At 39.3% G+C, this 15,645-nt stretch overlaps 1 protein-coding gene across 1 annotated transcript; it reads right to left on the bottom strand.

The window, feature by feature from the left end:
- Nucleotides 1–1,273: 1,273 nt before the first annotated feature.
- Nucleotides 1,274–15,429, bottom strand: LOC149011790 (conserved oligomeric Golgi complex subunit 4-like). The gene is made up of 2 exons (XM_089161604.1): nt 13,588–15,429; nt 1,274–2,270 (listed from the first exon to the last, which is right to left on the bottom strand). The coding sequence occupies exons 1-2, from the start codon at nt 15,187–15,189 to the stop codon at nt 1,641–1,643; spliced, it is 2,232 nt and encodes a 743-aa protein (XP_089017730.1). The 5' UTR covers nt 15,190–15,429; the 3' UTR covers nt 1,274–1,640.
- Nucleotides 15,430–15,645: the final 216 nt, after the last annotated feature.

Raw genomic sequence — 15,645 nt, 5'->3', positions numbered from 1 at the left:
TCATATGTGGCCACCGTTCAGAATCAATTGATGCGGAATGTTGAGTGATACTCTTAGTCTTGTAACTTGTAAGTTGTAACTTGTAACTTGTAACTTGTAAGTTGTAATCTTCTTAATTCTTATGGAGTTATGGTTGTAAAATTTTGAAGACATTTAAGTGTTTAACAATTTATTACTTTGAATCTTTGATAGTTTGAAGTTTGAACTTTGATCACTTGTTGACTTGATTCTTGAATACTTGATGTGTAATGTTATTATATATTTGTATTTGATACTTGATGGTTGATAAATGATAACTCATTAACTTGAAGTCTTGAATTACTTGATATCTTTACATAATTACATTACATGTTGTCTCTAACTCTCTAAGACTCTAACTCTATATCTATAATCTCTATTCTCTAAGACTCTAACTTTGCATTACACAGAATTTCGGTTTTACACATAGGGTCGACGTAGGAGACATAGTTAGGGTTATTTTCTCACAAATCTAAGGCCACCAATGTGTTCAAAAGGCCTTGAATAGGCTAAATACCAAGTTTCAGCCCAACCAGAGCCCTAAAACTCACCGAGATGGGCTACCGAGACTACCGCCAATTTTCTGGCATATCTCGACCGAGATCTCGGTATTTCTGAGTGGCGAGATCTCGCTCGAGAGCGAGATCTCCCACCATGGTTAGGGTTGTGTTGTTTGAGGTTGTGGCCTTATACTTTTGTGGGTGCAAGAGTTAATACTGGAGTGGGTGCTCTGTGTTTTGAATTAATTGAGAGTGGGCGCTCTCTGATCATTGTAATGAAAAGTTTCAACTTTCAAGTAGTTGCTTGTTAGGGTTGTGTTGTTTGAGGTTGACGCCTTATATTTTTGTGGGTGCAAGAGTCAATACTGGACTGGGTGCTCTATATTTTGAATTAATTGAAAGTAGGTGCTCTCTGATTATTGTAGCGATCAAAATTTTAGTCGGGAAGTATTGAGTAAATACAAAGCTCTATTTAGGGCATTACTCCGTGGATGTAGGTAATTTGGCTGAACCACCTAAATTTGGTGTCTTGCGTTCCTAGTTTATTTTTCATTGCATATATTGGAGTGTTTTGATTGCAGAGTGGTGGTGCACTGTTTGGTAGACCCAGCCACATTGTGGTGTTTGGTGGACGTGCCATTGTGTAATTGATAATTACAGAATTATCTTGACCAACCTTGTCTTGAATTTAAAGAAGCGTCACATCAAAGAGAATTTTAGAAGACACTGATTCACCCCCTCTCTCAATGTCAACTTGGGAATAATATATTAGGTTACAAACCAAGTGCCATCCTGGAAACATTTTCAGCATAAAGCTAAGGGCAGCGAAAGATTAACGTATGGATTTGTTAACTTGACATGGTTATAAGGTCGCGAAGAATCAGATTCAAGGTAATGTTCAGAGGTGGAAGAAACAATTCTGCACCTAGTAATTGTTGATACTTTATTAAGTGATAAATACCCAAACAATCATTAATAAATGCTATCAGGGAAACCAGCACGGAGCAGAGTCAAAACTTACAAGGAGAAGCAGAAAAATTGAGAAAGAATGAGAAACAGGACAAAACTGGAAGCGACTCCTAAAGAGGAGACCAGCAAATTCTAGCTGAACTAGATGTAGATTTACAACTTTAGAGCAGCAATTGCTTCGGGCTTAAAATCAACCCTAAGGCCTAATACTCTCCTCACCTCAGCTGGAGTTAATCTCCATGTCAAAGGACCTGAATTCTCACCCCAGAAATCCAGTATCTCTGAGACCTTCTCCAAATTGAGGATGGTTGCCATCTGAGTCAGACGAGCAAACTTGTCTCGCACGGTCCTCTGAGTCATGCCGGAGAAATGACTCACCAGAGCCCTTGCATCCCTGTCAAGCTGCAACCCGCCAAGCTGACTGAATCTCTTCTGCATCATGATGACTTCAAGTCTCTTCACGATGAAGTCAATGATTGAGTGGACAAAGGAGTCATAGTTGTTTGCTGTCATTAGTGGCTGAAACCATGCTGCATTGGTCTCAACAGCGTGGAGGAGTTTGTGGACCCATGGGTCATTCACCTCATTCTCTGCATACTCGGCCTCAGATAGCTCATAGCTTATGGTTCCTACGGTGTCCAACACTGGACGTATGCGAGGTGTCACAGTGGCTACTAGTTGCTCCATGCCAGTGTTCAAGATTTGCTTGAAACTGTTGGACATCTCTCCCAATAATGATAAACAAGACTTCACCTTCTCCCTATCAGCCGGGGCAGGGAATACCTGATGACAATGACAAGTTTGATTAAAACACGTGAAATCTTCAAGCAGGCAAACTTTTTCTAGGATGATATCATCAGAATAGAATCCAGAGATTATTTCTCCAAGACATCAGCATTCATTTATGAAACAAGGAAGCCTGAATAGACACTCAAATGACACTAATTACTCTTGCACTTGAAGTGGAAAACTAATGCTTCAATATATTTTTCAATAGACCAGTTCAAGAGTCGAAGTCCAGAAAAAACAGGGAGTTTTCTTTCAAGAAAGAATAGTTATTGCAAAGCCAAACAGCAAAAACAGTCTTGAGGGAAGAATGAGAGAAAGAACTAGCATTGAGACTCTTTTTTGAACATTTGGCCCTCTTTCTATGAGGGACAGGTGTGGGCTGGGTGAAAAACCCAGGCAATTTTCAGTGTAGTCTGATTATTTTTTGAACATTTGGCCCTCTTTCTATGAGGGACAGGTGTGGGCAGGGTGAAAAACCCAGGCAATTTTCAGTGTAGTCTAATTATTTTAGTAACATTTCCCTTCTTAAGAGACAGGAAACAGCATGTTATGGCAGCTTAGGGACTTTATTTTTACATATCACATGAATCCCCAGAGGCTCATATTCTGTTAATGATTTGATAAGGTGTGGTATTAACAAGTTTGAACTATGTAGGCAAGGCCAACAACTATATACACACCAAAGTCTAATCATATTTGCAGGAAAAACAAGCTACACTGGAAACTTCAAGTTTCCACTTCTGGTGCACATCAACTATAAACATCTTAAACATACACCAGAGTTCAAGAATAATATCAGATCCCAAGAATACGTGGCTTGGACCACTGAGGCCCCATTTTAACTGAAACAGAATACATAAATTTGGAGAAACAGCACACATTAGGCCTTGTTTGGATTGTGAGACAGACAGTAGTACATCAGTAATGTTTTACATTTAATTTGGTAATAATGAGCAATCCTGCCAAATTAAACTCCCATTACAGTTTCTAGTACCCATATATAGATAGAAATTAAACTCCACAACTTAAAGAGGAGATCCTCATTGTTATTGAAGGTGGAAGGCATGATACCCATAATCCTAGACCACTGGTATTTCTATTCTATCTCCTGTAAAAATCTGAGAATTCCAGGTCCGTTGGAGTCACAATCTAAACTGAGCCTCAACTTTACTCAGAAGCTTTCTCCCAAAAAATGAAAAAACAAGAGGTGTTATCTTGGTAAATCAATTCTCACTTAAAGAGCGCACCCCCCCCCCCAATCCATTGTGGGAGATCTCGCGAGATATCTCGCTTTTTCAAAGAAACAAGACGAGATGGAGATCGAGAGTAGAGAGTCGGGATATCTCGCTATATCTCGCCATATCTAGCTAGATCTCGCCCTAGATCTCACTATATCTCACTGGAACTCCCAAATTTTGCCTTTTTTTGCGGATTTCGCCTAGATTTTCACTTGCAACTACTCTTACCACATCTACAACATCGAAGGAAGATCAATCATTCTCTGCTTGTCTTATGAACTTATGATTTAATGACTTATATAGAACTTCTAATGGTTGTATAATTATATTATTCTATTCTTGAAAATTGAGATTGTGATACTCATATGGATGGAATTTTGATGACATTTAAGTTTTTTGATGCATTTGATACACTTGCTTTTCATTTATATGCCTTAAAGGTTCTATATTACATGTTGTATAACCTTACATTCCCTAATCCTACAACATTTCTGTTTCACAATATGGGTACACTTATAAATCATACTTAGGGTTGTTTTCTGACAAATCCAAGGCCATCAATGTGTTTAAAAGGCCTTAAATAAGTTTAATACCAAGTTTCAGCCCAGTGGGAACCCTAAAACCCACCGCCACAGAGATGGGCTACCGAGTTGACGTAAAAAAATCGCATATCTCGACCGAGATCTCGCCGGGATGGTCGAGATCTCGGTTTTTCAAAGTGGCAAGATCTTCTACCATGCCCCAATCATATGGCTAATTCTCCTTATTCAACCTTGCCCAAATATGTCTTTTACAAGTATAATTTGAAACAATGACAAGAAATACAGCCAACTTTGAAACTAAAATTTCATTTTCCACAAAACATTTTTCATTGAAACAAGGAAGCATCAACCTCAGTATAGAAGAGGTTTCTGTTAATAGTAGTTCTATTTTTCCTCTCCACCCTTTTTACATGAGCTAATTTTTTAAAGAAGAGAAAGAATTGTAGACAACCCCAAAAGGAGCCAAAAGAACAAGGCAGTGAAGAATTTATGAAGTTACTGAGCAAGTATTTACAACCACAAACAATTTATCATTTTTACAAAGCTGTACTAATAATGTTTTTTATAGTAAATATGGTTTTCCTTCAAGTTTTGGAGCAGTCATTACTTATATATATTTTTTCCTTTTTTATTTTCAAGTCCAATTAAAGCTGGAAAGGTTTGACACGGGAACTGTTTCAATCCAAGGTTGTGTAAGGGATCAAACATTCAAGTAGAATCACAGTTTTTCTCTGGGGTCTTATATTTGCAATTAAAAGATATTCTGCATACACAGTTCATGGCTTCATCGTATAATTCTGCTCTGAATTCCAGCAGAGCTGTCTTCAAATTATCCATTCATAACACTGAGTTAATTTTAGGAAAATTTTCAGAAACCTCCCCTGAGGTATGGTGAAAATTCATTTTCACCCACTGAACTTCTAAAATTACATGTACACAACCTTACTTTCCAAAATAATTGGCATTTTAACCCAAACAATTAATTGTCCCCCTTAGTTAGTAACACTGATGGTGTTCGGGTCATAAAATGACCAAATGCACTTGCTTTAAAGTACTTTCTTAGTCAAGCTCCTTTGATACTCTTCATTCATTGGATCCCTTGACTGTGTTAGAAGACACTGCAATTCATGGTTGAAGCTTGCGATGAGGCGAAACTCAGGGTAAATTTTATTAAAAATAGATGATTATTGTCTCTAAATATCTGTTTTAAAAATTACCAGATCTCTTTCACTTTCTCTTTTGTCTTTTAAGAAAGATATGGGCTGGATCTCTTTTTTCATTTTCACTTTACATATCAACTTTGTCTAAAAGTGAGAAAGAGATGTATCTACTCCACTTTAGAGATATGTTCCAGAAAATTCATGCATGATTTAGAAATAGGCGAGATGGTTTGTTCCAGGAACACGTATAACCAAATTTCTAGGGTCAGGTTGATTAAAGCCAAAGATATCCGAGCACTGGGTTAATGAATCGTAAATGGTCCTTCAGCAACAGGAATCTCATCCAGGAATTGAAAATGATGTGAAACAGAAAAAGAATCTTATCAAGAAATAAATATTGCCAAGCATCTTATAAAACCAATTCAAGAGGCACCTGTGCTATGTATCTCACACAAAAAGATCTCCATCACCATAGGTTACAAGATCTCTGGCTAGAAAAGAAAGAGAAAGATTAATTGATCATACATGTTCCTGCAATTCATGAAGACTGCAGCCTCAGTGGCGGCTTGATACATAAGGACATGTCCAAAGAGAAGCTTTGAAGATGAATAGGTAACTCTAACTACTGGAATTTTGAGCTTTCCCTTCTGGCTGCTTGATGTGAACCACGATCTGGGGTTTGACAGATTGAAGTAAAGCCCTAGATCTAGGTCCACTCTAGGATCCTTAATGTAGGTGCCGTATTTGATTGAATCAAAACAGTAGCCAAATGAAGTAGATATCGAATTTGATAAATCAAAACAGTACCCAAATAGGACCTTTTCACAAGGAGTCAATTTCAGATTTGAAGGACTTAAGATGAAACAGAAAATAGATGTGAAAAGATGGCTGAAACTAAGATGGTTTTAAAACGGGCTAATAACATATAACAAAATGGGCTGAATCGATCTTTGAAACAAGGGGCAGAATTACGATGAAGAACTTGACAATAACAATGAACATGTAACACCTGGGCTTCACACCGCAAGGTGGATCGATTGGATCGAACACCAACCTACCTTGATCAAACACAAGGAGTCTTAACTGCAAGATGGATCGATTGGATCAAACACCAACCTTCCTTGATCAAACACAAGGAGTCTTCACACCCGGGCTTCACACCGCAAGGTGGATCGATTGGATCGAACACCAACCTACCTTGATCAAACACAAGGGTTCTCCAAAGAGGAGGAATGCTAGCAAGCAATTTGACTTCAATTCATAAGTTTCTCCTTCCCTTCTTACATGAGTCTCTTATATAGCACTCTAAAGAGACCAAAACAATAGTGGAAACATCCAACCACTACACTCCACCACTAACCAAAACACTAATGGAAACATCCACCTACTACACTCCACCACTAACCAAAACAATAATAGAAACATTCAACCACTACACAACAACACTACCCAAAACACTAATGGGAACATCCACCTACCACACCACTAACCAACACCACCTACTAGCTCCTTTTGTTGACTTTTCAAAGCTAGACTTGGGCTTAGTTCAAAATAGGTGGGCTGTTCTTCTTCCACTAAAGTGATCCAAGCCCATGAAACCATGGGCTCATTTTAACCCACTCCAATAGTCCTAGCCCATGCAAGCCATGGGCTGTTTTGGATCATTTCCTTAGGTTTTGATGGGCTTGACCATTGGGCTTTTCTCTTCCTAGTATATGCTGCCAATTCTGCATCAATCCTCTTCTTGAGAATCAGCAGTCTTCTAGGGTCTGTTAGTACCCTACGGTTGAAGGTATTTGGCTGGTTTATAGGTGCCAGGGTTGGGCAAGGGTTAGGGTTAGGTTCGGCTATGCTTAGAGTCTAGGATTTGTAAGTTAAGTCTGAAGAACCTTGCTGTAATTTAAATTTCAGAATTAAATTTCAGTTCTAGGGTTTTGGAAATTAGGGTTTCTTAAGAATCTAGGGTTTCTAGTGTTTGAACCAGGGTTAAGGCTAAGTGTCTCATAGGGTTGTGTGAAGTTCATTCTAGAAAGGCTTAGGATTTTGGACAAATGGTGGAAGACAAATTGGAATTTGAAATTTTAGGCTTTAGGGTTTCTAATGAAGAAGATGAAGCTTAGGTTATACTAGGGTTTTTGAAGTGATGGAGGGGCTGTAAATTAGGGTTGAAGGTAGGGTATGGGGACAAGAGTCTAAATCCTAAAGGGGGTGGGTATAGGTCTAGGGGTTAGGCAATCCAAGGGTTAGGGCATGGCTGCAATTATGAAATTTTATGAGTTCCCCCCCCCCCCCCCCCCCCCCCCCCCCAAAAAAAAAAAAAAAAAAAAAAAAAAGAAAAAGGGGGAGGGGGGGGGGGGCGGGGGGGGGGGGGGGGGGGGGGGGGGGGGGGGGGGGGGGGGGGGGGGGGGGGGGGGCCCCCCCCCCGGGGGGGGGGGGGGGGGGGGGGGGGGGGAGAGGGGGGGGGCCGCCCCCCCCCCCCCCCACGGTTTTTTTAGTAAGGGGGCGCCCCCCAAGGAGGGAACCCCCCCGGGGGGGGGGGTTTGGGTTGGGGTTGTCTTGTACTTACTTGAAGAAGGCAAGGTGTTGAAATACAATGTTTGGCAGAATGGCTTATTGATCCATGATCTCAAGCCCTTTATTTATAATAAAGTGGAAAGTAGACTATTACAAGGAATAGAAGTTTACATGAATGCAAACTCTAATTTAATTCCTATACAAACTCTTATTAGACTCCTAATAGAATCCAACACTCCCCCTCAAGTTGAGGCATGGATATCACACATGTCCAACTTGACCAAAAAAGTATAAAACATCGGTCCAGGTAAACATCAGCAATTTCAAACTTATAGATTACGTCTGCCTTATAGACTTCCATTTGATTTGTCCTCATCTTTACTGCAACTTTATGTCTCCAAGGAAGAACGCCCAAGTAAAAAAGTAGAAACTTCAAATGTTGAGAAGACTAAATTTCTGCACAAATCTGAGGGAAAATATATTTTTGGGGTAACAATAGCTAGGGTAAAACAGCCAAAGTGAAAGTTTTGATTTGTAGCAATGTTAGATCTTTAAAGGGAAAGTTTGCCAAGGGACAATCTCCAAAGGTAGGGGAAAAGTTGTCAAGATAAGTGACAATCTCCAAAGGTAATAGAGATCAAGTTCTGCAAAGGTCAAACGACAAGTCTTTTGCAAGGTTAGATCTCTGAAGGGAAGATGTCAAGTTAAGGGGCAAATGGGCAATCTCCAAAGGTAGGGGAAAATTTGTCAAGATAAGTGACAATCTCCAAAGGTAATAGAGATCAAGTTCTGCAAAGGTCAAACGACAAGTCTTTTGCAAGGTTAGATCTCTCAAGGGAAGATGTCAAGTTAAGGGGCAAATCTCCGGGGTTAACAGAGATCAAGTTCTCAGACAAAAAAAGATAGATCTATAGCAATGTTAGATCTCCAAAGTGGAAGATTGCGAAGGTAAGGGACAAACTTTCAAAGGTGTAGAAGATTGCGAAGGTAAGGGACAAACTTTCAAAGGTAACAAAGATCAAATTCTGCATAAGGAAGTCTACATGAAAGGCTTTGAATTGTAGACATCTTCAATCTCCCCCTCACGTGTAGCGTTACACGTGGGAAGATAATAACAAAGGAAATTCCAATGGGGAAACTTGGAAAGGAAGAAATTGTAATGGTAAGATAAAAGTATCAGGAAAACAAATCTAGAGAAAATGACAAAATTTGAAAGGGGGTTGACCAAGCCTACGGTGCCACTAATGAAGGTCTGATATTACCGAATGGACCGGATTAGAAGATGTAGTCAAAGCATAAGTAGATCCTCCAATCGGCTCGAGCAAATAAAGTCCATTTACCACGACCAATCTCCTTCCCCAGATCCTGAAGTAGCTAGGTAGGAGTTGGTAGGGGTAGTAGAGGAAGCAAGTGGTCGAGGCTGTACCGGCAGAGAAGATCGCATAATACGTCGCAGAGTAGCGAACTCCTCTTGCGAAAAACCAACATCTGCAGAGGGTGTGGTGGAAACTGTATCAGAAAGATTAGCCTTTTGTTTTCCCTGTCTTTGTGTTCGTTTTTGCTCAAAATCAGCAGGCTTCCCATGTAGTTTCCAACAATTTTCCTTAGTATGATATGGTTTGTGACAGTGCTCACACTTGACAATCTCCTTAGCCGGATCAGATTTAGTGCGAACAGACTGTAAAGCTAATTTCTCCATAATAGGAGTATGAAGCATGACTAATCGACGACTTTCCTCACACTGAACAAGAGCATAAGACTGTTCTAGTGTAGGAAAGGGAGAACGACTTAAGACTTGCACTCTGATCTGATTGTACTCTACGTTCAAACCTGCCAAGAAGTCATATACTCGAATCTTATCAATGTACTTATATGTCGCCACATCATCTGGATTAGTGGGGTGATAATCCCCATAATGATCCAACTCTTGCCAAAGAGATCGCAACTCAAAGATAATAGTGGGCCACAGCTAGTTCCTTTTGGGTAGTCTCATGAAGCTTCTTTCGTAGCTCATAAACCCGTGCATCATTCCCCAACCGTCCATATGTTTCAAAGTAGTAGCCTTCCGATTTGGGCTGCAGTATCAAGTAATAGGTAACCCCAGGCAATATTTGGATGCATGGAATTCAAAAGGAATGACATAATAAGAGAGTCGTTTGATATCCATTTATCCTGTAAAACACATGCGGTAGTGGGTTTGATAGTAGTGCCCGTAATGTATCCAACTAGTCCTCTTTCAGCAATAGTCAAGTAAGCAGATCGAGACCAGATCAAGTAATTTGTGCCGTCAAATCTTACCGAAAGAGAATGAAAAGTGGAAAAATATTCGGATCCAAAGTGGGAGCAAAGAGTATCATCAATAGTTGTCATGTTGACAAAATTATCTCAGCTTCTTCGGTCTTCACCCTTTCAAGTAACAGAAATGTCGCAGAATGCAATAGCCAAACAACCCAAACAGATCTACCTCTTTTTTTTCTTTTTTTTTTTTCAGTAATGACAAATATGTCCTTGAAAAAACGGAATTTGCAAATAAATCTCAGAACTTATACAAATTTACATATAAGTCCCTGTAAAGCAAATTTACCAAAATAACTCAAAACTTGAATTCAAAACTTAAATTCAAAAATTGAATTAAAAAATTTGAATTCAAAAATCAAATTCAAAAACTTGAATTCAAAAATCAAATTCAAACCATAACAGATCCGTTATGGTCTTTCACAGGCTTAAGGAGAACAGCCCCAGTCGAAGAACCTTAATAGCGTAACCCCAATCGAAGGTTTCGATGACTAACCAAGCTTCGTAATCGCAGGCTTCGGATGAAGAATCGTACAGAAAAAATTGCAGAGAGAGCTGAAGCCGAAGTTGTTGCAGAAGCAGCGGAAGTTGCTGATTTCTTCTTCTCTTCTTCTCTTCTTCTTTCCTCTATTTTCTGTTCTTATTCATTGAATCGAGACGGAACAGAATCGTCTTCTTCTTTCTTTTTTTCTTTTTTTTTCTGTTTCAGTTGGCGACCAAGATGGTACTGAAAAACTGCCTAGAACTGAAGATTGGCGATGGGTTTGAAAAAAAAATCAGAAGAAGAAGAAGGTAGGTCGCTTCCCAAATCGAATTTAGGCTCTGATACCATGTTGAAATACAATGTTTGGCAGAATGGCTTATTGATCCATGATCTCAAGCCCTTTATTTATAATAAAGTGGAAAGTAGACTATTACAAGGAATAGAAGTTTACTTGAATGCAAACTCTAATTTAATTCCTATACAAACTCTTATTAGACTCCTAATAGAATCCAACACAAGGGGGCTTAATGACTTCACAATTATGCAGAATCTTCATTCAATGGCTGCTGCAAGTTCCTTCCATGGGAAGCAACGACCTCTAACTCTTGGCTCTTCAATTCCTAATTTCATTTATGAATATAATCTGCCATGTTAAAATGTGGAGAGGCTTTATATGCTTCTGAAGGAAATCACACTAGAACTCTAACGTGCAAGACAACTCAAACTAGAATTCCTAATTGACTAAAAACTTTTAACTCACAAAAGGAACCTTCATATCTTACTCTAGAAGAATCCAAATTGAATTCTATGAGTAGAAATGGAATCCTAGCAAGAAGTAGGACACAACTACATGACTCCCCTACAGCTTAGGAATCCTAACCTAAAAAGGATTCTTCTATAACTTGACAAATAATGACTCAAATTCACAAATAAAAGTAGATCTAGGGTCCCACAAACATACTGGACCCAACTAAATCCTAAGTGGACTCAACCAAAAAATAACAAAATTACCAAAATACCCCTATGCTTGGGCGAAATTGCCTGGGTTGCTGGTAGGGTTGCAGGGTACTGGTAAACTCCCGGGCACTCTTTGCCTCTTTGGGTGGTTCTGGATCTGGTTCACATGACTCTACTCCATTTCTCTTATCTTAGATTTTCTTTTTCCACAGCATTATTCTAGTTCAGTTTTAGTTTCCCTTCTAATGCTGATTATAAGTCTGGGTTGCGCTGAAGTGTGTTGCTATATATCAAAGTTCCTCAAGTATATTTATACATTAGTAACAGTGACTTAATTTTATTGCTGATTATAAGTCCAAGTTGCCTGAAGTGTTTTGCTGTATGTCTTAAGTTCCTCAAATACCAACCTCATTTGATAGTGTCCTCCTTTCTCCATGTTTCCCTAAACCTAAAATCCTTATTCTGCCTTGGGCATAAAATTCCCCTTGAATCATTATCTTTTTCCCAAAATCCAGAAACATATACACCTATTCCCAAATTTAACACAAAATCACAGATGTTAGTTTGACAACCCTGAGCTATTCTTTAGGCCCGTTATTAATATGGTTAGTGATGCAACAGCATCCTAGGGAGCAATTAGTGTGGCTTGACAGAGGATCACTCTTAACTTGCCTTTTGTCCCATCATTTCTTTCTTATTCTGGAAATATGATCCCAGAACTTGTTACTTATATTATTCTTAACCTGAAATCTACTCTGCCCATTACAGAAAACTGTTTTGAGGCCTTCAATCCCTTGCCCCTGACAGCAATCAGTCTCACATAAGAAAAGAGTTAACCATCATGGAAGTACCAAGTTTGGAAGAAAAGTAATATTAGGGATTGAGGGTTCAGTTAATCTGGAGACTAATTTCAATCTTATAGTGTTTAATGTCCAAGTAAAGTAACACATCACAGGTGAAGTAAGGCCATCCACCAATGTATATATAGGGTACAAATTTTCCCCCTACCCAAGGTTAAGCCTTCTTTATCATTATGGTTAATATTTTTTTGGATGAATGAAAAAATTCATTAAGCAAAGGAAAAGAGAAAAAGAGAGGGGGGGGGGGCTGCTTTGTCCTACTGCTTTGGTAAGCCTTCATAATTAATGTTTAGTTTTCAACTGTCTTTCTCTGACATTATATTAGTTCTTGACCCATAGCTGATATCCACTTCAATTTTCTTTTCGGGTAGCATTTGATAAATTATTATTCTTGCCGTCTGACTGAATTCTTTTTTCCAACCAAGAATCATGCTTTACCCCCAAGGAACTAATGCTGTCAAATACCCCAACAATTGAGAAAAAGAGAGTTAATTTTCTCTAGACCAGACCCTTCATAGTTCTCAGGCCCTTCATTCAAAATGCAATTTAATTTCAGGTTCATTCATCAGAGTTTCTTCAATTCCTCCATCCCTAAAAATCAAGGTATCCATTTCCTCCTCTGTGTTCAGTCTTTCCCACTTCCTTTTTATGATATTTCTGGTGAGCTCTTATTACTTTTTTCCTTTTTATTCTCTCCTAATTGCCCTAGACATGAGAGAGAGTTTTAATAGGCAGGAAGGTTTGACTAGCAATAACTATTTGAGCTCACTTCCCAAAGGGATTGGCTAATTCTTTTTTTCAAATCCACCCTTAATCAAGTTGTTTTTTTGGGGTGACTTGAATTCCAGATGGTCCAATCCACAACCTAAAGCAACAGTGATACCATAGTGAGCCCATTTGTACTATGTTCACAAATTCTGATTTATTCGCGAATCAGAATATACTAACCATTGTGATCCAACATCCTCTCATATTTTGGCTCTCAATCCCTAAGTTCACTGAGGATCAACTTTAATTTTTTATCTTAATTTTCTGGGTGTAGTCTCCACTTTGAATTGTTTACTTTCTCAAAATTTTATCAAAGTACCCATGTTTGGAATTTCCAAACATCAGTTGTCTAGATCTAATTTGCACTAGAACAACTAGTCCTAGTGGAAGTGTTGTGGAAATTATCCTCTTATGCCCGAGCACATTGCTTTGCTAAGCTTTTAGAAAACGGTAACAGCAAATCACTGCAAAGCTACAAAAAATAATTACTCACCTCAACACATTGCTCATCGATCTCATGTCGCAGTTTTAGGACATACTCGCTACTCACATCCATATTGTTTAGAGCTGTTGCAATCTCTGTTCCCGTCTTTTGCACACCTATACCACCTAGGAACAGCTTCGCACCCAGGTTTGGCTCTCTCAGTGTTTGCTGCAATGCCTCCTGGTATTCGTTGCTCAGCAAATTCATTGCACCACTAAGAACTGCAAGGACTGAGTTGATATTTGAAGTTGAAATTGCCCTTCTACAGCAACTCTGTAAAACATAGAACACATCATCCACCATCGAGGTTGTCAGGCTGTCAGGAACATGCTCGTCAATATTTATGGCCTTCCTAACGTTTTCTACCATGAAGAATTCCTCCAAAATCACATAAAATCCAGTCACATCTTGAATGACTTTACTGAAGCTTCCATTCCTAAATGCTTTTGTGGCTCGAGGACCCAATTCTGGATCAACAGAACTTAATCCCCTAATCTTTGACAACATGAATTCTGTGTAGTCCTCTCCCAACTGAGTCAACGACAATATCTCTTCCAGGAATAACTCGATCTCCCTTGGATCTGGTCCTTCTGCAGCTCCAACCGAAAGCAAGTTTTTACTATATGAATTTATTTCCGATGCTAACCTAGCCAATTTCCTGTACTCCATGTACTTCTTCAAGGCGACAGAACCTCGGGAATCACACTCTTCTTGAAGCTCACAGATGGCATAGACAATGCCGTCTTCCCCACAGAGGCTTCGAAGGATCTCATTGTTTTCTTCAACAGCCAAGACAATGTCTTTGAACAGGTTTGTCAAGCAACCAATGAAATCAACCTGGTTTTGCTCACCTGAGTTCTGCTCCATAAGCTCCAACAAATGTTCATACTCTAACCTAGATCTCGAAGCAATCACTTTCCTCAGGTACGCAACATAAACTTGCAATCCTTCATCCTCAAGGCCGAGAGGCGAAAAAAGTTTAACGAACCGGAGAATTGTTGGGTGATCACGTTGATCAACAGCAGCAGACAGTCTCCTCCGCACAATTCCTTCGAGCTGTCTCTTAGAAGCAAGTAATTGCTCCCTCTGATCCGACCCTGGGTCCTTATATTTCTCATCGATCTGCAAGAATGTTCGAACGTACTGTGCTGCAGCTTCAAAATCCTCGGTTTCAAGAGCATTTTTCACTCCTTCAATACAATTACCTCTCTCAACAATGGCATCGATGCGTGACAGAGTGGAATGAACACGAGATTGAGCGAGATCTAACTCCCTCACCTTACCACTAACCTGGTCGGCGAGATCACAGGTGGAGCGGACATTACCAAGCACATGATCGGATTCTGCTTTAACGATGTCAAGAACTACAGCAGATTTCTGAAGATTGATGAGTTGTTTATCGAGATCGGTGCGTTGAAGTAGTAATTTCTCGAGTTCAAGATCCAGGCCTCGTTGATAGGCAATGCACTCGTGGAGAAGACGAGTCATGGCTCCTACATCGGTAAGCTTGCAAATCTGCTCCAGGGCTTCAGAGCTCCCAAAATTTACAGAAGAGATTCCATTCTCTTGAGCTTCTTCTGTAACTGAAGAGGATCTGTTCGTCGAAGACATTGCCTCGTTTCTCAAGTCCTGATTCCCTTCAAGATACAAAGCTTGCAATATCGAAAAAAAAGATAACAGTGAGGGAAGAACTCAAAAATTTGCAGGAAATGATTCTCAAACTACAATCAATGTGACTGAGAGAAGTACAGGAGAGAAATATGGAAATAATAATAATAATAAAGAATAAAAATTAGAAATTTCAAACTCCTGGCACAAGTAACGGATAATGAAGGGGAGAGCGATAGCACATCTTCGATAAAAAATAAAAAAAACTAATCGTTTGCGGAATCAATCAAATGTCTGGGATCCACCACATATTGAATTTAGAAATTATAGAATTTATTTTCGGCTACAAAATTAAATAAAAAAAATTGTCATCCAAAGGTTGCCCAGCTCTTAATGACCTTTTTTTTTTTGGTAAATGCTATATACAACATAGTGAAGAGATCATTCGTTCAACTCTGC

Source organism: Hakea prostrata, chromosome 7, assembly GCF_041222555.1.
Source record: "Hakea prostrata isolate BN-2017 chromosome 7, UWA_Hpros_2, whole genome shotgun sequence".
In the NCBI taxonomy this organism is placed as follows: Eukaryota; Viridiplantae; Streptophyta; class Magnoliopsida; order Proteales; family Proteaceae; genus Hakea; species Hakea prostrata.
This window is presented reverse-complemented; position numbering and strand designations above follow the sequence as displayed.